The 27,571-nt window shown below is 40.7% G+C and overlaps 1 protein-coding gene across 7 annotated transcripts in view; it reads right to left on the bottom strand.

Annotated features, from left to right (window-relative positions):
• Positions 1-21,089, bottom strand: part of HECTD1 (HECT domain E3 ubiquitin protein ligase 1) — a 74,488-nt gene extending 53,399 nt beyond the window's left edge. For 4 of the 7 annotated variants that reach the window (XM_083349427.1, XM_083349426.1, XM_083349425.1 and 1 more), the window contains exons 1-9: positions 20,812-21,088; positions 17,633-17,896; positions 7,678-7,912; positions 3,495-3,722; positions 2,526-2,807; positions 1,989-2,259; positions 1,400-1,476; positions 1,213-1,311; positions 605-719 (exon numbers count right to left, since the gene is read on the bottom strand). In XM_083349427.1, the coding sequence (XP_083205553.1) occupies positions 605-719; positions 1,213-1,311; positions 1,400-1,476; positions 1,989-2,259; positions 2,526-2,807; positions 3,495-3,722; positions 7,678-7,912; positions 17,633-17,772 (1,447 nt within the window). In that variant the 5' untranslated portion in view covers positions 17,773-17,896; positions 20,812-21,088. Of the gene's footprint in view, positions 1-604; positions 720-1,212; positions 1,312-1,399; positions 1,477-1,988; positions 2,260-2,525; positions 2,808-3,494; positions 3,723-7,677; positions 7,913-17,632; positions 17,897-20,811 lie in introns of all 7 variants that reach the window. The other 3 variants (XM_083349424.1, XM_083349428.1, XM_083349430.1) reach the window with 1 other exon arrangement.
• Between the last annotated feature and the right edge of the window lie 6,482 nt (positions 21,090-27,571).

Here is a 27,571-nt window from a genome sequence, read left to right as displayed (position 1 = left end):
GAATTCCATACATATGTTTACATTGCTTTGTTACTATTTTTAATTCTTGTAATTGTATTTTTATATTATGGGTACTATATGTTTAGATACTTTGTCATATGTACACTGCAAAGAGATGCTCTAATACAGAATAGCAGTTATAAAATCTAATAAATTAAAAAATAAAGAAATATTTAGGAAAAAAATACATATTAGCCAGTTCATACATTTGACAACTGGTACCATAAAAAGGCAATCATATCATTATTTCAATTATCATGCTGTTGCCTAGCAATTGTATTACTATATCTGAACTGCAGCTTCAGAAATGTCAAACTGAATTAACAAAATTTCCTCCCCAAATTATGCTGAACATATTTTTCCCCCTCACAGTTCAAATCATGCAACAATTTATACCAGATGAAGGTTCATGATTCCTATGTTGTTTCAGAACTGTCAAGGCAATGGTAGATATCACTGATTGGGACAGTCAGTATTTCAAACTATAAACAATAACCAAATCAGTCTAATTACATTTTACAATATGCTAACTGAATGCATTTTGATATTCACATATTGAACTTGAATTTTAAGAAAAAATAGATTAGCAACTTTTCACACTAACCTGGAGACTGAAGAATAGCGACTACTTCACTATGTCCTCTTTCACGAGCTTTGTCCAAAGGAGTTTTTCCATCTTCATCTCTCAAATCTGGATTGGCACCATGTCTCAAAAGAGTCTATAAGGAATCAAATGTTTATTACTAAACTTTATTTGAAAAAGATTTAATTTCACGCGGAAAAATACTAGATCTTGCTTAATGTGAGGTCCTGCCTCAGCTAATCCTCCCAAGAAAGCAGAACTCTTGAAACAGGCATCGTTTCAAAAGGAATTTTTATTGAGAGGCAGTGATAGCAATGTACATATTACAAAGTATGGAGTTTGGAGATATTTCAGATGATATATGAAAATAAATTTAAATCACTGTAATTGTGACAGCTGGTAAGGAACCTATCAGTGAACAAAACGAGAAGCCTGAATGAACAGGTGCATCATGAATGAGCAATCAATAAAACAAAATTCTTTCAAATTGTACATCACAGGAAGTATTTGATATACTTAAATCAAATTTAGGTTCGCTTTAGAAGGGAACATTGGTAGGTTAATTTATTTCTATTGTTACATTATTTAAAAAAGTAGAGCAATAGCCAAATGGTTACTATAAAATTCACCTTTGCTACTTGTGGTCTTCCAAAACATGCTGCATAATGTAAAGATGATGACCTTTGACCCCTGTTCACATCAGCACCCCGTTCACAGAGAAATTCAACCTGTTTTACATAAGAACAACAGGTTAGGTTTATTTATACATTCTCCCCATGAAAAAATGTTAATCCCATTATTTTATTCCATGTTTACCATTTCTTGAGTTCCAAAAGCTGAGGCCCAGTTTAAGAGGGTCTGTCCTACATCATCCATAAAATTCACTTCAAAAGCTGTGGAGAAGGGGAAAAAAACTTGCTCTATTTAATGACATTAACACAACAAACATTAATTTTCAGCTTGTATCCTGCACATCATGCAAACCTATAAACTCTTTTTTTAAAATTAAGACACACAGTGGTACCCTGACACTTTTTGTTGCGAAAATGTTGTCCCGGTACTTGTTTGTTTGGTACTCAACACACTGTGATAGGAAGAAGTGGAGGGCCGTGGGAATAGGCAGAAAGTAGGCCATGCCAGGAAGGTCGCTGTAAAAGGAAGTGGGGGATGGCTACAGAGGGCAGACATGTTGGGAAGGTCCCTGACACAGGAAAAGGGACAGCAGACAGGAAGTCCTTCCCGGCTGAAACAAAGGGTAACATGGTTTCTTTGGTACTCCTTTTTAGTACTTGTCGCGCCTCCCAGTAACAATTAATGTTGAGTACCAAGGTACCACTGTATAGTCAGTCCGATTAAAAAGTCCTGGTCAACTAAAACCTATATCGAAAAAGAACAGTTTGCTTACCTCCTGTGTCAATAGCATCTATCAGAGCATCAGTATCTTTACTACGAATGCAATCTATCAATTGCCGGTGGGAACGTTCCCCAGTACTATCCAATCTACGAAGTCCTGGGATTCTTCCTGTGGACCCAGCACTTGATTTTGGCAATGCTTTCCGTCCTTCAAACAGTAATACCAAAAGAAGATCTACCAAACGCATGGTATCAAGTACACATCTTTCATCGCCTTGCAATGCACTTTCTATAGAATCTGGAAGCTCAGATCTTAGGAGATCCTGGAAATAATTGAAAATGTGAACAATAAAAATATAACTTCAGAAGATCCAGTGAGAAAGGGATTATATCACCATCCCAAAAAAGCCAAGCTTTTATATATAAATCAATTGCAACTGGTTAACCTTTTAAATTAACATACTGAGAAATTACAATGTGTAATTACAATAACAATGTGAAAGTCACTGTTTCTCAACTATAGTTTTTAGAATGTACAAATGTGATCATAGATGTCACTATTTTTTAACAGTATCCCAAGAACACTTACGTGTGTTACTACGGGAGAGCCTCTGCAGAGAGTTGATAATAGGCTTACTATAGTTGACACCTGATTACTTAATTTAGAGTCTGCAGTTGCAGTTGGTGCCCCTGTGCTACTCCGGCCAGGTTTACATGCTGAAGATGGTCCTGAAACAGTACCACCTGCTGCAGCCATACGAGATAACAGCTCCTCAGTTAGTCCATGTTTGGCTAATGGTGCTGGATCAACTCCACGGCGAGTAAATCTATCAGCTAGTGAAGCAAAACATCTCAGTGCACCATCAGAAACCTGAAGGAAATAGATACATATATGATTATTCTCAAAAAGTTATTATTCTCAAAGAACGAGACAAGTTATTTCAGGATTCTTATTTAGTATAGCAAATTATATTTACTCGAGACTACGCTCAGACATTCTTTAGATATTCTACTGTTGCTGCAGACTATACCCTTAAAGCTACTAGTTTGTAGGTTCACAATTGATTATGTTTAGCTAGAGAATCCTTGCTTATTCCTATTATTTTTCTTGTGCCCCATTCCAACAATTCACCAAGCAAGAGAAACAGAAGTATTTTCCCCCAAATTTGCCCTCCATCTTCGTTCTGTCCAACAGCAGGGATATGGACCTTATTTAAATTGTTCCTAAATAGCTACCTTTTTATGTGCACTGTTTTTTCTCTAATGAGAAAAGAAAAAAAATATGATCAAGATAGTTTTGCAATTCACAATGTACAACCAATAGGATTTAAACAGAAACAGTTTCTGATAAGACACATATAAATCTCCAAATAACCATAAAGTTGAATGTGATACCTGAAGCATTTCTAGCATGGAATTATTGTGCGGTAATAAGCGGAGATGAAAAAAACATGTACACTGCTTTCAACAAAAGTACAGTATGTGTTATAAATATTATCTTAATAAATATTCAGTAATGCTTCCAAGATAATAACAGTTATTATTATTAACTGTTTACCTGATGATCTTCATGTTTTAATAGACTTGAAAGGGATTCAACACAGATCTCTAGAGAAGAATCCTGTGGTTCCATTTTTCCACAAAGTCTGGATACCACAGCCATAGCAGAATGTAAAGTATCTTTATGAACAAGATGCCCACTATCACGAATAAATGTCAGCACACAGTTCAACCCTCCAGCTTCAAACACAGCACCAGATTCACGGGTACAGATAAGTTCCAACACCTAAATGCAAATGGAATTTTGGGATCAACTCATTGCAAAAAAAACCCATGTTCCTAAAGTTCTCTTATGTTACTGAATCAATACTTTTTTTAAATGAACAGATGTTTATTAATTTTATTTATTTATTTATTAATTTAATTTATATACCGCCCTTCTCTCAAGAGACTCAGGGCGGTGAACAGGGCAATACATAAAAATTAGATACAAAAATTAAAATTAAAATTATTAAAACATGATTAAACAATGCCCATAAATAATACAAATTTAAAATTGAAGTCATTAATAAAAATCCCACCCCGTCCCATCAGGCCAGGCCCGCTTGTTTAAAGAGGTGGGTTTTAAGGTCGCGCCGGAAGGAGCGGAGATCGGGCGCCATCCGGAGCTCAACCGGAAGATGGTTCCATAAATCCGGTGCACCCACAGAGAACGCTCTCCCCCTGGGGGCCACCAGTCGGCATTCTTTGACCGGCGGCACCCTGAGGAGGCCCTCTCTGTGGGAGCGTACTGGGCGGAGGGAAGTTGACGCCGGCTGCAGGTGCTCCCCAAGGTATTCTGGACCCATGCCATGGAGGGCTTTGTAGGTCATTACCAACACCTTGAACCTCACCTGGAAGACAACTGGCAACCAATGCAGCTCGCGGAGCAAAGGTGTGACACGGGAGTATCGGGAAACTCCCAATACAACTCTCGCGGCTGCATTCTGTACCAGTTGGAGCCTCCGAGTGGTCTTCAAGGGTAGCCCCATGTAGAGAGCATTGCAGTAATCGAGACGTTTACCAATCAACAGCTTTCTTTAAGGTGAAAGAACAAGTCTTGCTATTAAACAGCATAGCAATTGAAATTACTTGTGTCCATGTAGAAAAGATGGGAAATGACAATAAAGCTCTAAACAGAAAACATCAGCACAAAGTTATAGAAATGTCATAATGAAATAGAGCAGATAATACATTAACTAACTGGAGGAAAGCATACTCATTTTTAAACAGTATAAAAAAGCAACTTCCGAAAACAACCTGTGTCAGAAAATTGTTCAGGTTTTATGACAGGGTATGTGTGAGTGATATGAATAAATACTGAAACAACTACTATATTAATATTTGATTGGATTAATGCAATTTGCAGTTTTTTCTGGAACTTAATTTAGACCAGAGTATAGATTTTAATATATACTGCTCAAAAAAAATAAAGGGAACACAAGATAAGACATCCTACTATTAAATACAGTACATTGTGTTGTTTAAGTGTTCCCTTTATTTTTTTGAGCAGTATACAATAAATTGATATGAACAAGCGTTTAAAAGCTTTCTAGATTTGTAACTAGTTTAACTAGTTTTTAAGTTAAATATCTGAAGATCAAGCTATATAATTTTTATACAGAATAAGATAGTCGATGACAGTTGTGAACAGGAAACGAGAAACTAATAACATTCCTATATCTCAATCTGATTAAAATGTTCTCAGGTGTTGTCAGCCTTACAAAGCAAAACATATTGGCACTTTTTCCCCTTTGGAAAGACGCCATTTGTTTTAGCAGTTAAGGAAGAATGTGGGCAGGACTGGAGAAGGAGTACCGGTAATCCCCAAGTTGCAAGTTCCCTTAGCGAACGTTCAGTTATGCGATAAGCGCCCCCTAGTGCTTACAAGCAAATCCTGAAATTACGAATATTGCGGCACCATGGCAGTTGTTCACCCTTACAAGCGACCGTAGTGGCACTGCAATATTCACCCTGGTTATTCCCTCTTTTGTTGTGATTCAGGGGTTCGGCAGTTGGGTCGGACGACTCAGAGGAGGAGGAGGGGGGTGTTGAAGACCTTGCTGAGGGGGTTGAAGATCTTGCTGATGAGAGCCCTCAGCCAGGCCCCTCCCACTTGGTCACCACGGAGACCCAGCTGTGTGAGCCTGACAGCGTGAAGATGACCCACAGCTGGCCCTGTTCAAGGACGCCTGACGCAGGAGGCAGTCAATTAGGAGTAAACAGAGGAAGGCAATGGGGCTTCTCGGAAGGAGGCAGAGAGAAGCCACGCCCTGAACTCTATATAAGGGGAATGTGTGGGGAGGGCTGGTTTGCTGAAGGCAACCGCTTGGATAGTTCGTGTTTCTTAAAGCTCCTGTTTCTTGGTTCGTGTCTTGTTTGTTTTTGTAGCTATAAATTTGGCAGGTGTAATTCCAGCCTCTTGCCGTTTGTAAAGGGGTTGTCCCTGCCTTTTCTGCAGGGCCGGTTGCAGGCTGGTACAGAACATCTTTCCCCACCTCTGCCCCAGGTCTCCCTATGTGCTAGGCCTTCAATACTCACCCTACGAAGATTGAGATCCTTCGCTTTCTTGGCTGCTCCAGGCCTTCGGTGCATTCACAGAGAATGGAGGCCTAAAGTAACGCAAGATCATGCGAGATCAGTGGTGTGAGATCTCATACTACTGATCTTGCATGATCTCATAGTACTTTAGGCCTCTGTTCTCTGCAAACAGAGCATGGAACCGAAGCTGGGGAATGTTTCTCTGTGCCTCCGAAGGCTGGATCCAGGCGCTGGAGGCCTTTTCCAGGCTGCTGCTGCCTGGATCTGAGGCTGAGGGACACTTCTGCAGGCCCCCAGAGGCCCGATCCAGGACCCAGAGGCCTTTTCCAGGCCACTGCCGCCCGAATCTGAGGCCGGAGACTCTTCTATGGCCCTCTGGAGGTCCTATCCAGGCACCGGTGGCCTTTTCCAGGCTGCTGCCAACTAATATGAGCCTGGGGGATGCTTCTGCAGCCCTCCGGAGGCCTGATCTGGGCACCGGAGGGCTTTTCCAGGCCACTGCCGCTTGGATCTGAGGCTGGGGGGATGCTTCTGCAGCCCTCTGGAGGCTGGATCTGGGCATCGGAGGCCTTTCCCCCCAGCCTCAGATCCAGGTGGCAGTAGCCCAGAAAAGGCCTCTGACACCCGGATCGGGCCTCTGAAGGCTCAGTTGTGGACATAAGTCAAGAACTACATGTAAGAAAGGCAGGACTGAAGTCCAAATAATAATAAAGACTTATATACAAAGCAAAGTTGGAGTAATGAATCAGGAGTGCTTTCATATTTATTCACTCATTCATTCAATTTCTGTAGCCACCTATCTCCATCAATGATTCTGGGCAGCTTACAATTCCAACACTATAAAAACAATTAAAACAATAAAAGCATTTTTGAACAATAAAAACATCCAAAATAAATATACACAGCAGCCAAGATAGTTAGCCAGTTTAACAGTAAAGCCAAGAAATTGAGTTCTTAACACATTCAATCCCCGCCAGGCCCAGGAACACAGCCAAGTGAAAGACCGACAGGGTTGCGGCCCTTCTAATCTCTGAGCAGAGGATATTCCACAGAGCAGGATCTACTGCAGAAAGGACCCATCTTCTAGTCCCCACCAGATAACACTCCTTGGCTGACCAGATCTGCAGCCTGTCCTCAAAAACTGCATTTAATGCTGGCAAAATACCGTACTGTCTTCTACTGTGATTTGAAACTATTTTAGTTGAAATTAAGCAATGCCTTCATGCAAAACTGATTAATGTTTTCGATGCCAAAACCTTAAGAGATCTTTACTTTCTGTAGTATAATCAGAATGAACAGCTTTGCCATATAATTACTTATATAATCCAAACAGAATAAACAATGCCATGTATGTATACATCTGTATGTGCATATTATATGGGTATTCTGCACATGCAGGACTTTTCAATACTATATTATGTGTGTTTTCTATATACTGATGCATTTTCATGAATAAAAAGCATCATCTATAAATCTATAGATGACGATAGTTTGTACATTAATTGCAGGCTGTGGATGAGTATATGCAAATGCATATGCAAAATAAGTACTGTATTTAGCAAAACACTCAGTTTAAAGCAACTAAATTGTCTAACATATAAATATTACTGAAAACATGCTTTATAGCTTTTCTTGGTGACAAATGAAAAGTACAAACATACCTTTACACATTGCTCAGCTAAGTCTCTACTAGTTCTGTTGTTAAGTTCCACAACTACTAAACGATTACAAAGTGCTTTGATAGCACCATCTACTCCCACGATCCGTCGAGTGCATTCTGCTGATACATCCAAATAATAAGTTATGGCACGAGCTGTTACCTCCAATACATTGTCAGGAGCACTTTCATCAAGAAAAATTTTACATAGTGCTGGCAAAAAAGTACGAGGGGGACATCTGAAAGAAGAAAAATACAATCTATCAATTGCAAATTCATTCTCCATTGTTCATATTTATCCTATTCACAAGATTGTGAGACTAAATGAATACAATTAATAATATTTGCATGTTCTTTTTTAACTGATATTTTAATTTAAATTTTAAACTCAATTTAAACTGTATACTTCTCTGTGAAAGCTTTATTACGAAGGGTAAAATATAAAACATTTTAACAAAATAATATAGGCCAACACAACACACACACATACAAACACACACACAAATTTCTATTATGCTGACAAGACACTTTCCCAATGATCCAACTACTTTCTCTAAATCAAATTACTACAATATCTATTAGTTACCTCGTTCTTTGTGTATTATGACGATTTATTAAATCTACATATTGCCTGACTCCCAATGATTTTGAATGGTTTGTACGAGGGCTATTCTCCTAAAACATGGGCCAAACATGGGACTAAATGCATAATGCTGTATATTTTTAAAGATGAACTGAATACCATAAATCTTTACAATATTTTGGTTGTATAGGTTGAAAAAAGATAACTTGCTATTAAACCTGCATTCTTTTGTATTCCTACTCAAAGACAAAAGCAAAAAATCTGTTCTGGATATTCATTAAGTACTTTTGAAAGCAATATGGGTTAGAAAGGATTGTGGTACATAGTCGATCACAAAAATTGAGAACCCTTGACCATAAACGGAAATATTTTCCAGTTGCACAAATAATTTCAAGCCAATATTTATAATTGCAGATACAAAGCTATGGTTCTCAGATTGTTCTGAGTCATAATATAGTTAATCAACAGATTACCCACAAGAAGACAAAATAATAGACACCTCCAAATTAATAGCTCACTATGAATTTAATAGTTTAACTTCTTCAAATGACTTGATTCGAAGAAAAAATATTAATTCTATATCAATATCATACAGCAGAAATTGGATAGTACACTGGACAGCAAGCAGTAAAGCATATGTTCCAAATCTCTGAAGATCTGGGAATAATATACAGAGAATTAGGCCACACAGAATTTAATCTCCCAATGGGAGTTCTTTTCACTGGCAGGAAAACAAATTTGGAAACAATCTTTATCTAATATGTATACTATAATGAATTCAAGATGAAATTGCTGGATATTACTATACTATGTTCTGCAAGTAAAAAAATAAAGATGGAAAGGACTTGTTTGAAACCCTGGAGAACTGAAACATTCACTATAAACAGTATTGAGACAACATTGATCTGATTCTATGAAAATATTTTTATGCATTTATTATATCAATATGTGTAGCCTATATTGGGAGGTGAACACAGAGTTTAAAACTAAACAAAAACTTATTTTCCTAACTTCCTTTTTATATGAAATAGAACCTTGTTTACCTATCATACATGTAATTCTAACATGTTTCTCTCTATTCTTTTTATTCACTATATAGTAACATTGTCTTCCAATTGTGACTTATTCAAATTAACGTTTTATTTAGCTACTTGAACAAAGACTGGGTTTTTCCCATTTGAAAGTCTTCTTTTTAAAGGGAATGTTTCTTAAAATTTTAAATTGTCTTATTTAAGGAGACAAATGCTTTAAATTTAGCATCAGAATTGGAGCAAAATAGGCAAATTGTATTTTAACAATTTCACATAGGAGCATTATGGCTCAAATATTTAAACAAATAAGGAAAACTTTGTATGAGAAAGATGAAATTATCCAACAAAATGTATTACTATTGTAAAAGCTGTTTTGTGCAATGCAGCTGTCATGTCTTTCCCACATAAAAGATGAAATCCAATAATAGGATTTTGCTGACATAGTATTCCCTCTATTCATACAATTAAGCAGGATAACTTCCTGTTCTTCCAGATCTATTATGAAGGAGCTACCAAACTCAGAATAAGTAACTTGGCAGGCGGTAACAGAAAGCTTCCCTATGCAACACTGAAAAAGTTTCTTAATTCCAGGTCAGAAAAATAAAGAAGACAAGATAAAAGAGTACTTAATAACTTATAAAGCACTAACTCATGTGGAAAGAAGACAATTCCTAGTATTATGTTAGAAGGCAATATTATCCAGTAAAACTAATTTATCACAGAATTAAGGACAGTACTTATTCACTCTGTGCAATGGAATTCATTGTCATAAGTTGCGTGATGACAGACCAACTTAGATGTCAGTAAGATATCTAACAATTACTTGCCACATGTTAATTAAATCAGGGGTCAACAACCTTTTTAGATTGGCGGCCCGGTGGGAGATGGAGGGGGAGGCGCCTTAGTGCGCATGCACAAATGTGAATGTGGCCACATATGCGTGCATACGAACAGGCTGCGAGCATGTGCACCATGCAAACAGGGTTGCAAGCACGCGAGGCTCTCAGTGATGGCGGTGCCTGTGTGAGGCTTGCGCCACCACCTCGCGTGATGATTGCGCCACGGCCCGCAGTGATGCCACCCCACCACGAGGCTTGCGCTGCCGCCCTTGCGTGAGGCTTGCGCTGAGGCCCACAGCAATCCCACCCCAGCACGAGGCTTGTGCCACTACTCCTGCGTGAGGATAGGGCTGTAGCCCACCTGCCGCTTGCCGTGCTGCCGCCACCTGTACAAGGTTCTTGGCAATACCACCTGTGTGTGGTGCGCGGCTGCCCACCTGCCACTCGTCGCACTGCTGCCCCCCCACAACACTCGCAGCAATGATGGTATGAGGTGGGGTGAGCACGTGCACACGCTCATGTACTGCGCAGCAACTCATGCGGCCCAGCGGCCAAGAAACCATGGCCTGGTAGCTGCAGCCCATAGGTTGGGGACTTCTAAACTAAATTATATCTCTGATAATGTGGCAGGCTCCTTTATGATATGAACAGAGTCTGCAGATTGGATCCTTGCCATCCCTGGATTTTCTGATTAGTGACACATGGGATGAGAGTTGGATTTGGAAGATGATCAATACCTCTGAAGGAAAAGGTGGTGCCTGCTGCCTTGTAGATAGCAGTGATTCTTCCCTGCTTAAAGATAATATTTTGCAATCTAACGGTGTGATGTAATTGTATTTGCTCCTCATCCTTTCCTTTCAAGGGAAACTTTTGCAAAAAAAAAAAATAGTTGGACTTTAGTATAGCTACAAAAGTTCCTGGTGGACTCTGGGTGTTTTGCAGTTGAGGCTGAAAGTCAAAGAGCAAAAACTTATGCTGATCACAACCAAAAGCACCTGGATAGAGGAAACTGGCTATCTGGTTGATCCCCAAATCATGTGCCGTTCTGGATTGCTTACAAAGAGTTAAAAGTTGGAAATACTTACTGTATGTAATTCATTACCAAGTGGCAGTTCCAATCACTATTAGTTTGGAAGAACTGTTTAAGCCCCTGGTCATTTCAGCATGGAATTCTCATCTCTTTCCCCCCCCCCCCTCACTGGACATCTATATAAAGCTCCTACCTACCAGCTGATACCACTAATCAGTACAGGAGAGGTATCAACAAGGAATATGAAAATGTTATTTTCTAGCCCTGGTATTGCAAAAGATGCAGAGTTCTCACCTAATACTTATCTTATAATGATCTAGATGGATTCCAAAGTTGAACTCCTAACTACAAGTAGTCCAGAAGCCCATGGACTTTCTGGTGCCCTTATTCTAGAGCTATACAGGTTACATTCCCTCTAAAGAAGTGTGTATGTAAATTGTAGGTTCTCCTGAACTCAGAACTACAGGTGGAATCAGTGACAAGGTGGTTTTTGACCAACAGAGGCTGGTATATGAGTTGTGACTTTCTTAAGAGAGAATATAGTGCTAAATACATACATCCCTTTTTAAAAACTATAATAGATTACCACAATACGCTTTACTCAGGACTATTTATAGGATTACAGGTAGTCCTTGACTTACAACCACAATTGGGGCAGGAATTTCCGTTGTTAAGCAATGTGGCTGTAAAGTGCAATGTCATGTGACCATCTTGCTTAGTGATACTGGCAGTCCCAGTTGCTGACGTAACTTCAAATGCGAAGGTTAAGGAGAAAGCAGAAAAGGTCTCTGGTAAAGAGTAAGGTAACATTGCAAGGAGTTGGAAGTGGGAGGGGTGGTGTAGGTCATGTGCGAGTTGAGGCAGTGCTACACTGTGGTGTGAGCTCAGGAAGACTGAGGAAAGAGACAGCGAGTTACATGTGTGCAAGTGGCAGAGGCCAGGAAAGGAATATGCCATTTTTCAGCATATTGTGGCTCTGGTGCTGCAAGTAGCCCTGTGTTGCAACCACCCCTGGAAGCCTCTATTGTCTCAGCCCAGCAGCAAGGTACAAAGAGGCTTCTTGCTGCCTCAGAATCACAGTTTGCCAAGAAGCTTCTTTCTGTCATGCTGCTGAGCCAGATTAGGCCTCATGCTGTGAAGGGCTTCATATTGTGGTTCAGGGATTCTATCATACCCATAACTACAGCATGCCAAGAACCCCTTTGCACCATGCTGTTGGGTCAGACTGGGGCTGGGATTCACCCTGCAAGAGTCCCTAAGTTGCAGCATGGAGGCCTTCAATGTGAAGTCCAACCCCAGCCCAGCAACACAGTGCAAAGGGGCTTCTTCCTGCCCCAGGAAACCACAGCTGCCTCAGCCCAGACCCAACCACCCCAGCTGATCTTCACCACCTTCTTGCTCCCAATGCTGATGAGGCATGCCTGGCTCTTTGCACAGCAGCTGCAAGCCACGTGAAGCCATCTTAAGCCACCCAGCATCGCCTTAAACCGCAGGATGGGTGGCAATAATTATGATAAATACATCTTCCTCATGCTGTTATGTGTGACCTGGGGGAGAAAGCCTTGTTCGGCTAGCAGCTGTTCGTGAAGGACCAGGACAGGCATGCTAGGTCAGCTGTGGGAGAAAGAAAATAGTGAAGAGTGGCTGGGGTGGCTGGGAACACAGGTAGTCAAAAGAACATAGATGGGGGAGATAGGCAAATGGGGGGATTTGAAGCACCCCTACAGTTATAAATGGAATTAATAACTGCAGGGGTGCTTCAAATCCCCTCATTATGTTATAAATGGAATTATAAATGGAATTATAAATGGAATTTATAACTGTTGCCAAGATCTTAATTTTGTTCATGTGATCAGAGGGAGCTGCCATGATTGTAACTTTAGAACAGGTTCATTCAGTCACAACTCTGAACGGTCACTGAATGGAATAGCTGTAAGTCAAAGAATACCTGTGCCTGAAAACTTTTAACTGGTGCCAATGTGATGGCTCACTTGCTGATAGATAAAAGCCACTGTTGCAGTGCATGGTGTATAAATATTAAATAAACGTTTACAGAAATTTAATTTTTCTTTTAGCTCTCTACACAAACATTGCTAAATTTTAAATTTAAAAATGTGTATTATGCCATCAAAGTATTTATTTGATATATGTTCCTCCATTTCCAACTTTTCCTATTAAAGCATCTTTGTATTGGGAACCTAGAACAATCCACAATCTTTTACACTCTGTAGTTTAATTTGAAAATATGTAGCCCACTCTTAATATGTAGCCCACTCTTAATATTCATCGAATGTAGGTTAATGGTCTGAGCAATGACCTCCCTTTTCCCCCCACATTTTAAATTTACAGTACTGCCTTAACTAACAGTTTTAAAGAACTCAAAACTTACACATTATTTGATCCCTGAAGTAAATGCCACAAAATAGTGCTTCATTATCTGATATTGGGGGGAAAAGGCTGTTCCACACATATGTTGTCCTACATAACATAATGTTACATGATTACTAAATATTTTTGAATGCCAGAAAGGCAGAATGGCCTTCAGTATATCCAACCTGTATGGATTTTCTATAAATCAGTTTCGTTCATTGGAATATGTCCTTCTACTAAAAAGCATTCTCAATTCTATTGTCCAAAACACTTACTACCACTCCAATGATAAACAAAACCATTAGGGGAAAAAGGACCTAGTAATAATAACATGGCTAATTTAAAAAACTATTACTTTTCAGCATACTAATTATAACTGGGTCACTTAAAACTCATAATAGTTAAAATATTCAAATGATACTATGAGAGAAATCTATAATGACAATGAATCAGTCTTTCTGAATCACTGCTACTGAAAGATGAATAATACCAATATGAACAGGTCAGAATTACTAAAATGAACATCAGCATTATTATGAAAGTCAGCAGTTCTACAAAACAATACATTTATAAATCAAACAACCTGGATTCAGGCAAATTTTCTCTGTATTCCAGAATATAAAATATATTTTGTTTAGTTTGTGGTATTTCTGTCAACATAGTTTTAACAGCAAAGGTATTAAACTACCTCATTTTAGACACCAAAGCACGCCCTTTGCAGTGGGTTTTTACCCTTACATTAAGTGAAAGCTGCTCTTGATATTTGTTGTTTACTGTTGATTTATATTTTACACACAAATACACACTACTTTGCCTTGGTTTCTCCTTTGAATTTCTACATGGGAGTTTATAAGCAACCGCAGTCTCTACCAGTCTCTCTTAGGCTTTATTCACACAATATTTGGTCTCCAATAAAAAAATAGATACAAAATTCAACTATTTGTGTGCCTTTATTTCAACCATTCTATTGCTTCCATTAATGTTGATATATCTTTGTTTAACAAACAAATAAAATGTAATATTGAGGGGAGAAACTAAATAAAATATTGTAAAATACCATTTTATGTATGTATGTATGTATGTATGTATGGAGAGAGAGAGAGAGAGAGAGAGAGAGAGAGAGAGAGAGAGAGAGAGAGAGAGAGAGAATGAGAATTCATATTTAACTTTTTCCACAATATTGATCATTTTCTAAGACCTTTTTAATAAAATGTACATCTTATTAAGGTAAAGGTAAAGGTTCCCCCGCACATGCGTGCTAGTCGTTTCCGACTCTAGGGGCCGGTGCTCATCTCCGTTTCAAAGCCGAAGAGCCAGCGCTTGTCCGAGGACGTCTCCGTGGTCATGTGGCCGGCATGACTAGACGCCAAAGGCGCACGGAACGCTGTTACCTTCCCACCGGAGTGGTCCCTATTTTTCTACTTGCATTTTTACATGCTTTCGAACTGCTAGGTTGGCAGAAGCTGGGACGAGTAACAGGCGCTCACTCTGCTACGCGGCACTCGGGATTCGACCCGCCAAACTGCCGACCTTCTGATCGACAAGCTCACCCCTCGTAACAATGTTGCTGTATTAAAAATTAATTTGTACCAGCAAAATTAAAAAAACTCTTATTCTCAAGCAGAAAATATATGTTAAATCTTCAAAGTCTTCTTAATGAATCAGCAGTAATTGCAGTAATTGTAAATATCATAAAAATAAGATGGTTGAATTTTGGGACCTAGTAGATATGATTTAAAACATTAATATAAAATAGAACTTTATGTTGCAAGGCTTCTGCCCAGAATAACACATCATTTCCAAGTTGACTAACTAAACCACAATTCTGCTAACAACTACTGGGATACCATTTGGCAATTCCTTAGCCAAGAAGCAGCTAATGTATCAGCATGTAAAGTTCTTCTAAATTAATATTGTTCTTAACAGCAACCTTAGAAAACCCAAGATTTTTAGCATTTGCAAGCAGGGTGGATGGCAGTAAAAACAGACTGAAAGCAAAAACATTTTTACCATTTGATTTTCATCCTCCCACGATGTCTGGAATGGAATTCACAATTTTTTTCTCTATTGGTCCATATATAGTACAGAAAAGCTATACAAAATTATTTTTGTTATATCTGATGTGAACACATCCTAGCAAAACAAATTCTCAAAAATAAAAGGTTTCCCAAAGGTTTCAGTAGAAGTCCTGTTAGACACTGGTACTTCCCAAGAAGTAAATTACTTCATTTGTGTCTAGCAGAAATATATAATTGCTCAATAGAGACCTTGCCATGTTGGGCAGTATACAACAAGAAAAAAACATAATCAATACAAAGCAGTATCTTATTAAAACTTAATAAAATGATAACATGACTATAAGAAGTGAAATCTTATTTAGTAATCAATTGGGGGCTCTACTCATTCTGATCCCAAGACCCATAGTCTTTAGTTTCTTTCTAAAAGTCTGCAGGTTTGGGGGACATATGACATGAGAAGATCATTCTAAAGGGCAGGGACTATTAGCAAGAAGCCACACCTCCTGGGTCCCTTATGATCACATTGTTTCCACCAAGGCATCCAAAGAGTGCCCTCTCTGTCAGTGACTGGAAGACAGGCAGATATCCTTGGAAGGAGGTCATCCCATGAATAACCTAGTTCTGTCATATAAGGCTCAACAAACCCAACACCTTGAATTGCTCCCAGAAACCTATGGCGATCCTGTGCATTTTGTGGAGTAGATATATTACATAAGCATAATAAAGAACAGCCATAACAACCTCTGCCATTGCATTATGGGCCAAATTAACTTCCTAACTGGTCTTCAGAGTGGCCCCACCTAGTGGGTTGCAATACTCTACTGAAAGATGATTAAGGCGTGAGTGATCATGATCAGGTCTCCTGAACAGATGTAATTGGTGCATAATATTAAAATAAGCAATTTCTCTCCCCAGATACAACTGTCACCTGCCCTGGAAATAGGAGATTTGAATAGAGGAGGACCCCCAAGCTGTACACTAAATCCAAATGCGGCTTGCACCCTGTCCAAATTCAAGGAATAAATCTCTTAAGTTTTATTTGATTCTAGGATCCAATGACCCCAAACTACTGCCACTGTGCTATCAGCATACTGATGATACTGCATTCAATTCGAAGAGGGGGGAGTAGTGAGGCACTTTGCCAAGCACAGTTCTTGGACTAGATTGCTGTGTCCTAATAGCGACTGGAACTTCTAGAAGAAGGAGAAAACAGTGCCTACAACACCCTAAACTGATGCCTCCACTCATAAAACCATCTGAACGTATCATAGACTGCTGAGAGATCAAGAAAAGATGAGTTTGCCGGAAGTCATTGACAAGAGCAACCAAAGCTATCTTAGTTTTATATCCTGGTCTGTAAACCTGACTGAAGTTCTGCTTCTACCAGGAGTTCTGCTTTCTCAATAATCTTCCTCAGAAAGAAATTTTGGGAAGAAATAGTCTGGATCTGTGGCATCCTGTGATGCTTTCACAAGAGGAGTGAACTATCACCTCTTTCAGAGCCAGTGGGATTATCCCCTCTCTCAAGGAAGCATTTACCATTGCGTGGTTCCACATACATATCTTATCCCAGGATGCATTAACCAACCAGGAAAGGCATGGATCTAAAACACAGGTGGTCACACCCATAACACCAAGAATCCTAGCTACTTTCTCAAGACTAAAAGCTTCAAACACCTCCAAGATAACATCAGAAGATAATGCCTCAGACAACTTCCTCAGACAAGCCCAGAATGAGAGATTAGGCCAATCCGAACTGGGCCCCTAATCAACATTTGGAAGATACAATAAGAGCATAGAAATAAGTACATTTCATCAATCTTATCACCATAAGGCAGGCCCTAATATGGGCTTTTACTTGTTCTTGAATCTATATTACTTTTGATATGAGCACAAGCCACTTTATAATGAAAACAGCACATAATAGCTGGTATTACTGACCTTTCCTAACACCACTGCTTTAGGATTGTCAACACTGATACAAAGATTTCAAACAATCTGAAGAGTGTTTGTCATACATTCACAGTAACATTTCAGTACAATCAAAATCAAACTGAATATCTGACATAAAATGAAACTTTTACTTACGTTTCAAAGCACCGATCCACATTGTCTGACATCAGCAGCAGCATACATAACTGCTCCAGTGCTATTAGCTGCATGTCTCTTTCATCCCCCTGACCCATCTGCAGCCATTCAAGCAATGTATCTGGGTCCACATCTGCCATGATTTTAAAGTACTGTCTGTTCTTAAATTAAAAAGAAACCAAATTCTTTTTTAAATCCAGACAAATAGCTTGGGCCTAATTAATCTTCTATTCTGAAGAAATCCAATGGCTTTGCAATCTTCACCTGAAAAAAAAGGCAACCCAGAAATTTGTAGTTAATTTCTGTTACTACTCCTTAATTTTATCACAATAAGTATGCATGTTACTAGCATGATATATATCCTGCACTCCAATATATTAACTGTGCAATGCTTCAGTATCATTTGGAAAAGGTGAACTTGAAATATTATAAATGAACAGTATTTGAGCAGCAAAGGCTCTGCTGACATTTATTTATTTTAGAAATCTTCATCAGGAATGTAAGAAGCTAAGAGTCTGGTATTATATTTTGGTCTAGCTATTATGCCAGACATGTCAAACTCGTGATGTCACGCAACGTCACTTGATGTATCGGATGTATTACAGCAGTTTAACATCGCTGTATTATGCTAATGCTGCCTACATATCTAAACAAGTGTTGTTGTAATACAAAATTCTAAAATTGTGACAGAAGAGCAGGATCAAATTTAGCTATTTCAGATACCTAGGGCAATACCAGCAATATATATTTTGAAATATTACAATAGTGTATTATATCTTTGTTGAGTATGGTGTTATTATTCTATTATAAGTTATTGATGGAGAAAAAAATAATAAATAGCATTTTAAAAAAATCTCATGTTAAATTATAATGGAGTTTGCTTAACAGCAGGAGTGACTTGTAAACCTACAAATAAAATACATTATATTTTTCCCAATCAGGTGTTCTGTTGCTTTGATATTAGTTTCATGATATAGTTTTAAATGTTTTTCTACATTATCTATAGTTTAAAAATCAAATAAAAATAAGATAATGCACACTTCAATTCCAATTTTCCTTTTATAGGAATCTAATACATTCTGTGCTTTGAGGGTTGTTCTTTTCATGCTGTTACTACAATGCCTTTCAACATCTCTAACAGAACCCAAATTCGCCCGTCTTTTGCTCCATAAGAGATTGTTTTATGTCACAACTGCAGTTTTCCTTTGCCAAAGCTGTAGTATCTATAGACCCTTTGTAAAGTTAACCTCTTGTAATCTTTTGTAATCAGAATTCTAGAATAAAGTTTCTAGAATAAAGGCTGTGATGTAATCTAAGTTTTTTTCAATAAATGCTTTAAGGTTCAGTTTGCACTGTCTTAATATAGTATTAGGAGAAGGTTAAAAATATATTACATATCAGTGAAACATGATGTAGCAGTAGGTAGTCGGGAAGCTTATTGAATTCAAGGCTTATTTCTGAACATGAACACACACACACACACACACACACACACACACACACACGATTGTGTAGCCTGTGGTCAATAAAGCTATTTTAGCTTCTAAGAGTATAAATATCTAGATTCAAACAAATGATGCTTAGAAAAAGTTTCAATCATATTTGTATACCACTATGAAGTATGAACAATAAGACTGAATCTAACACATAAATTAATCAGGAAAAATTATACTAATAGTACACAATTTTTACTGAGGAAAGTACAGGTAGTCCCCAACTTACAACGGTTCATTTAGTGACCGTTCAAAGTTATAACAGCACTGAAAAAAGTGACTTTTGACCATTTTTCACATTTATGACTGTTGTAGCGTCCCTATGATCACATAATTTACATTTGGATAACTGGTTCATATTTATGACAGTTACAGTGTCCCAAGGTCATGTGATCACCTTTTGCCACCTTCTAACAAGCAAAGACCATGGAGAAGCCAGATTCACTTAAGAACCATGTTACCAATTTAACAACTTCAGTGATTCACTTTAACAAATGTGGCAAGAAAAGTCGTAAAATGAAATGGAGCAAATCTCACTTAACAAATGTCTCATTTTAACAGCATACATTTTGGGCTCAATTGTGGTCATAAGCTGAGGACTACCCGTATCTACTTTTTGAGATGACCGACTTCCCGGCACACCTTGCATTTCAGCGCAAGAATCATTTGAGAAATAAAACCGCACAAACTCTCCCCCAACAAAGCAAACATGGAAGAACGGGCAACGCTACTACGGTAAGCCATATGCTTTACAGACAGAAGCACTTTATAGGTTCGACCTCTAGCTTTTAAAAAAAAGAAAGAAAGAAAGAAAGAAAGAAAAATCTAAGCCTGGAAATAACCCCAAATTTCCCGAAGACACACTATCGCTGGAAGCTAATTATGTACACCGATGATGACTTCTCCATGATGACTTCTCGCCCAGGAGGAAGTTTCATACCTTTACACAACCAAGTCTATACAAGCACTCTTACAACACGAGTGAGGCGTCCAACAAATACGGGGCTGACCTACAGAGATATTTCTCTGTTCCCCCCCCCCCCAGCCCTTAAAACAGGGGTCTTCAAACTTGGCCCTTTTATGACTTGTGGACTTCAACTCCCAGAATTCCTCAGCCAGCTTTGCTGGCTGAGGAATTCTGGGAGTTGAAGTCCACAAGTCATAAAAGGGCCAAGTTTGAAGACCCCTGCCTTAAAACAAGACGAGCCGGAGGACGCAGCGTCCGAGGACCGTCTTGAGGGAAAAACTGTTTCTCTCCCATTAAAGTCCCAAAGCAGCGGGCCGAGAGGCCCCGCTGACTCTTCCCCACCGACCCGAGAAAGCCAGGAGAACGAGGACCTCGCTCTGGGCCCAGCAAAGACAACTCGGTCGCTTCCCTTCCGTCCGTCCGTCCGTCAGCCCAAGCCCAGGTTTTCCGGGCCTACCAACCCCCTTGCCTAGCTGAGGCTCTGCGGAATCTCTAACAGCCCTTTCCCCCACCACCACCACCACCACCAGCAGCCGCCAACTCCCCGACCCGCACTTTCCGCCACGCCGTCCCAGAAGAGCCCAAGTCTTTCCCCGAGCTCCGTCACGCCGCGGCACTCGCGTTCCCCGCCAGCCGCAGGCCTCGCGGGGCATCTCGGCCAGGTGGCTCAGGAAAACACCGCCGCGAGGCCAGCAGCGCCGACCCAGCGACTCGCTCACCTCGGCGCGCCCGGGTTTCCGCCGCCGCCGCCGCCGCCGCTGCTCCTCCTCAGTTTTCAGAGGCCTTTCCTTAGTCCGCCGCCAGACAGCGTCGCACCCCGTCCATCTTGATCCTCCCGGCAGAAGCTGAGGGGTGGGGGAGGAGAAAGACGGAGCGACACACATACACACAAACATACACACACATACACACAAACATACAAGAGAGGAAGAGGAGGAGGAGGAGGAGGACTCCGCCAGGCTTCAAGTCAGGCCGAAGCGGACTCAGAAGCAGCGCTTCCGACAACGCGGCCGGAGGGGGCGCTGCGGAGAACGCCCGTTCCTGGCTTTTTTCCTTCCCTTCTCGCGTCACGAGGGACTCCGGGCTTCCTCTTTCTGCCCATTATAACTCGAGACCGGAGGTAGCGTGACTGTGTTCCGTCCTCGCCCGGGCCGAACCTTGTGCTCGTTTCGTTTGCTTGGCTTCGCTGAGTCCTTGCGGAACAACAGAGATGCCGCTCACGGTTACCACACAGGCGATCATCAGGCTTTTTTTTTTAAAAAAAAATATATATATAAATCGGGCTACGCTCTGGGAGAGCTGTGATAACCCACGATGGACCTTTTCGTACAACTTTGTGGTGGATAGGCATTGAAACTGTTAGTTAAAATACAGATTTACTAACATTTAATTTCTTGCCTATCGGTGTTGCAGAATTAAGAGACTCAGACCTCGGAATCAAAAGAAGTTTGTTTTATTTTGCGCGCAAAAGGTTCAGATTAGAAAGCAAAGGCAATGTCTGAACAACTTTCCAGGAAACAAGCAGGTACATTTATAGTCTTCAAAAGTCACAGAACACGGAAATGTAAATTATTAATTCTGATTGGTTACATGAATTACAGGCCCCCTTCTAGCTCATTTCTAGCCCCCCTTTGCATTGCTAAATTGTTTTGCAAACTTGTCTCTTTCCTAGCATCTAGGTTTCCTGTACCATGTATGTGGTTAGCTACAAGTGAGACATATGTGGTTAGCTGAAACTGAAATGTGTGCTAGCTTATTAGATGTGACCCACAGGTGAACTTGTGGTTTGACATTTTCCATTTCCTTGTTCTTCTTCTAACTAATACACGCATTATTCTCTATGCCTCACTGTTGTGTCCTACCTCACATTTATGACATACAGCATCCATATGTATTATTTATATTTTTCCTTATGGCCTGCCTCATTCCCCCCTGTTGAGACTCAATTTCCATTTGGACAAGGAGTCTCACCTTCCATGATATTCCTTTATTTCAGCAAGCAATTCCAGTTTCCCCAGCAAGCAAAGATCAAAACCATTGTATATTAGGATAGGTGAACAGTATAGCAGACCAACACTTTGAACTGACACTTATCAAGATAGAGATAGATAGCGACAAGCAAAGAGAGAAAGAAGTATTCCATGAGTTAGACTTCATCCTCCTCAGGCACTCTCTCTAAGCCCCACGGTCCAAACCGCACATATATTCCACCATCCGGATCCCTTCTTTCCCTTGGAATCCCAGGTGTGTATCCATTTTCCAAAGATCCCTCGAGCATAATCAATTCCTTTTCGATCCTTATCTCTTTCATTGATCTCACAGCCAATTGCCTCATTAAGGGAATTACACACGGGATGAAGGCTAACCCCGCTACTCCACGGAGCAATAGGAACAGCACTTGCTTGACCCATGCGGTTCCTGGTAACCATGAGAACCATTGGTCAGTTCCCTGGAGTCTCTGGCTAATCCTGGACGCTCTGTCTTGCAGATCCTTTGCCACTTCTCTGACCATTCCTGATTTATTCATGTAAAAGCAGCATTCTTCTCCTAAAAAGAGACACAAGCCACCTTTTTCAGCTGTCAGGAGGTCTAGGGCCCGCCTGTTCTGCAAGACTACTGCTGCCAAGGAATCTATTTGGTCTTGTACTTCGACCAAGGTCCCAGCAATCTGAGTTAGCCTTGTTGAAATTCCTCAGAAAGCTGTTTAGAATGGGCTAAGCCTCCCACACCTGTTCCAACTGCAGTGCCTATTCCTCAGATAGGTAACAAGGGTATCACTAGAGGTACTCTTTTTGCACATGTCCTATGAGAGGAACAGGGAGGGCTTGTTCCCCATTAACAACACCCATCTTTGGGAAGAGGTGTACCAGAGTACAAGTTCCAGTCTAAGTAGTAGGCAAACATACATACACATTTTCTCCACACAAGAAAAAGACTCCATCCTCTTCCAAACACACTGCCATACTCATGGAAAAGGCATGAAATCTATGATTATACTCATTGCTCCAAACCTGGTTTTAGTCTAGGAATAACACGCTTAGGTTTAGGAGCTGGGGTTGGCCTGGGGTGCACTCCCCACTGGGAAATAAGACCAGGAGTGGGTTTTCTCCGGTCCCTCTTTGCCGAGTATCTCCAGTGGCCCCAAAGCCTGGGCTTTACTTGTCCCTTCAGGTTCTTCAACAGCCCCTGAGCCTTCCTCTAGGGTGAAAGGAACTGTCTGACCATTCTCACAACATTTGGGACTACCATCCCTGGCTTTCTTACCCAATAGGCCACTTGTAAATAGTATCCATAGCCATAGGAGATTCATGGTTGACAACCTGAAATAGGTCAATGTCATTTTCTATTATTTCTATTCCACACTCACAGTCACAACAAGGGGAATAATTACAATTCCAAGGTTACCAGGCCCGGAGGATGGAGGGGATTAGGTGGAATTTGGGAAAGGACAGTATCAGTATTGGATGAATCACAAAGCCTAGTCTTATTGGCTAAATTTAGTATCCACAATCCCAAGACTCCCAACAGACTCCAAAGAACCCACTCCCAGGGTGTTTCAAACATAAGTGTCCACAGAAGATACACACTTTCCTTGGTCACACTTAGTGATTTTAGGTGCAACACTTGCTACTTTGGGTGTGGGGTGATTCCAGAAGAAAAGGTTTCCAATGCAGCAGGTTACAATCAAAATAATTAAGATCACTAATGCCAGACACATTACACCTATGACTATATATTGTCGGACTACCATTTCTCGAGATAGGTCCAACCTACACCACACAAACCATCCCTAACACATTAACAATTGTTTTTCTCCTTCTTGTTTTCAGCCGTACGTAGAGGGTCAGCTTCCGGAGTGACACCAGTAGGGCCTCTTCTGCCCCGTATGTTGCCTGCCCATTGCCGGTAGGGCAGTTATAGGGGGCGCTTCTTCAAGTGTAGCACTAGAGGATGGGTCTCGTCCTGCTCTGCCTCCCAACAGTCATCAGCTGCGGGCTTAACTCCACTGAATCCAAGACTTGGATTCTAACACTTTTACTTCTAGGGGAGAACACATGACCACAATATACGGGCCTTTCCATCTAGGTTTCAAGTTTTTCCCTTTCCAGTGTTTTACCCATACTTTGTCTCCCACTTGGATATTATGACTGGGAGTACTCAGAAATGGTGGGCTTAGGGACGCACAATAGTGTTGGATTTCTTGTATTTGCTTATTTAACTCTCCCACCATTTGACTCACCCATGAAGTCCCTATTTGACTTAAGTTCCCTACATGATTTTTCAAATTAGTACTCATGAGGGGGAGGTCTTCCAAACATCATTTCATAAGGAGATAGCCTAATTCCCTTTTGAAGGGTGCATCTCACAGACCAAAGTGCTAGTGGCAATGCATCCAAGGCGAGTTTCAAGGCACACCTTAGTCACCTTTTCCTCTATTCTGCCTTGAGTAAGATTCTAGCCACTTCTCATGCATGCTTTGTCTTGGTAAGGAAACATTCAGGCCACCCAGTATCATTACACACCATAACTAGCATTGCTTTATATAGTCCACATTTTGGCATTTCTGTAAAATCAACAACTAAAGAATCCATGGGGTGATATCCCTTAGGCTGGCTACCTGGTGGAAGAGTAGGTCCTTGTTTTGGATTAACCTGGGCACAGGTATTACATCTCTTGGTTGCATGGGCACACAGCAAGTGAAGGCGATTAATGTACACAATACGACGGAGGGCTTCAGTTAGTGCACTTTTCCCCATGTAAGTAGTTAACTGAGCTTCTTTTACTACTGGCCAGGTTAAATTCTCAGGGACAAAAATCCTTCCATGTGGGAGCATGTACCACTCTCCCTGTTTGTGTCCTTGCAAGTCTACACTTGCCTGTAATTCCTCAGCTTTGGAATATTTAGGGCTCAGTCCTCTTGGCATTTCTAATGCTACACAAGCTGTCATGTCAGGGTAGGGTTGGCTATCTCGAGTTGCTGATAACCTTGCTTCTTTGTCAGCTGCTGTATTTCCTCGGGCTACATCATCTTGTCCCTTTTGATGTCTTTTACAGTGCATGACGCTACTCTTTTAGGTCCTCGGACCGCTTTGATAAGTCTTTCAATCAAGAGGGGATGTTTAATTTCTTTTCCTGCTGCTGTTAAAAGTCCTCTCTCTATATAAACTGGCAGCATGTACATGTAATGTGAGGAATGCATACTTAGAATCTGTCCAAATATTAATACTTTCATCCTGTGCCCTCTCCAGTGCCCGTATTAGAGCCCATAGTTCTGCTGCCTGAGCACTTGTGCCTTTGGGGAGTGGTCCACTTTCTACAACTTCATCAAGAGAGACTGTTGCATAACCAGCATAGCGTTCGCCCGCTGAGACAAAACTGGATCCGTCTGTAAACCAGTTATAGTCCACATTTTCCATTGGCACATCAGTTAAATCAGGTCTGCATGAGAATTGACTTTCTATGACTTGCATACAATTATGTTCAACCTCAGGACCTGGTAGTGGCAGCAAAGTGGCCGGATTCAGACCATTTGTTTGCTTCAGTGTCACTTGAGGGTTTTGGATGAGAAGGGCCTGATACTTATAAATTCTGGAATTAGTCATCCATAAGTGTCCCTTTGTCTCTAATATCCCTCGGATTGCATGGCTTGTATAGATTGTGGTTGGTTGTCCAAATGTCAATTTATTAGCTTCCTCTATTAGGAGAGCTGTGGCTGCCAGAATTTTTAGACATTGTGGCCACCCTTTTGAAACTGCATCAAGTTGTATTGACAAATAAGCTATGGGCTGTTGCCAACTTCCCTTTTCTTGAGTCAGGACTCCAATAGCCACATTACTCTTTGAGTCCACATACAAATTAAAAGGCTTGTCAAGATTAGGAAGTCCCATCACCGGAGCCTGTGATAAGGCCGTTTTTAGAGTCTCAAAAGCCTGTCTTTGTGCATGCATCCAGACAAAAGGCTCCTTTTCTCCCCCCTGTGTGGACTCATAGAGTGGTTTGGCTAACAGGGCAAAATTTGGTATCCATATTCTACAATATCCTGCTGCTCCTAAAAAAACCCGTAATTCTCGTCTATTAGTGGGCTCTGCAATGTGGCACACAACTTCCTTTCTTTCATGTCCTATACATCTCTGACCTTGACTGATGATGTAACCTAAGTATTTTACCTGGGTTCTTACTAACTGGGCTTTCTTCCTAGAGGCACGATATCCTCTTTCCATTAGAAGATGAAGTAGTTGGTTTGGGTTTTCCCAACAAGTTTCCTTGGTTCTCCCCATGACTAAAACATCATCAACATACTGAAGTAGGACATCCCCTTCCTCACACGGCTGAAAGTCTTCTAAGTCTGAGGCCAGGGCATTGCCAAATAGGGTAGGTGAATTTTTAAAGCCCTGGGGAAGCCTGGTCCAGGCGTATTGTCGCTTGCGACCTGTTACTGGATCCTCCCATTCAAAGGCAAACAACTTCTGACTGTCTTTATGTATGGGAATAGTGAAAAAGGCATCCTTCAGATCTACCACCGAGAACCAAGCAGCTGATGGGGGAACTAAACTTAACAAAGTATAGGGATTTGGCACAGCAGCATGGACCGTGATTGTGGCATCATTGACGATACGGAGATCTTGCGCTGGCCTGAAATTTCCGTCGGGCTTTGGTATGGGCAAAATAGGGGTATTCCATGGAGATTGGATGGTTGTTAGAATGCCTGCTTTGAGGTACTTAACAATATGATCTTGAATTGCTTGTGCAATCGGGCGGGGGTAACTCCTCTGTCGAAGGCGAACAGGCACTACTAGAGGCTTCACTTGGATGACTAATGGTACATGGTGGGCTGCAAAGCCTGGCATGTTATCTTCTGCCCATAACTGAGGAACTCCAAAGTCCTGCCAGTTATCAGATATTGGAGTCTCGTGGGCCACCATGATTCGCCACATTTCATCTGGAGGGTGTTTCATTCTGAGTGACATTTGATTTTCTTCAAACGATAGAGTTGCTCCCATCTTACACAACATGTCTTGGCCCAATAAAGGAATGGGACATTCAGGCATATATAGGAATTGATGTTCCAGGTGTCTTCCATTTAGGGAACATCTCAGGGGCTTCAAAAAGGTGTGGCAATTAACGGAACCATCAACTCCTTGTACATTAATAGTGGCAGTAGAAAAAGGAGCCAATAACTTAGTAATTACAGATCTAGATGCCCCTGTATCAACTAAAAAGGTCACATCATTGCCCCCTATCTTCATTCGGACCAAGGGTTCAGGGGGGGCTTGACTTAACTCTGGTCCCCTTCAGTTTTCAGTCCATTGTTCAGCTGCTGCCAACCCTATGGCCTCAACTTTTTCTTGAAATTGGCCTCAGCCTCTATTTTCTCTTTTTTTCTTTTCTTTTCCCCACTTCTGGGTAAAGAACCTCTTCCTGTAGCCATTCCTTTGTCTGTATTCACAAACAAATTGCTTAGTAAAGAGCAACAAAGGA

Source organism: Vipera ursinii (assembly GCF_947247035.1).
Source record: "Vipera ursinii genome assembly, chromosome: 1".
NCBI classification, from domain to species: Eukaryota; Metazoa; Chordata; class Lepidosauria; order Squamata; family Viperidae; genus Vipera; species Vipera ursinii.
Note: the sequence above shows the minus strand (reverse complement) of the source record. Positions and strands in the feature narration are given on the sequence as shown.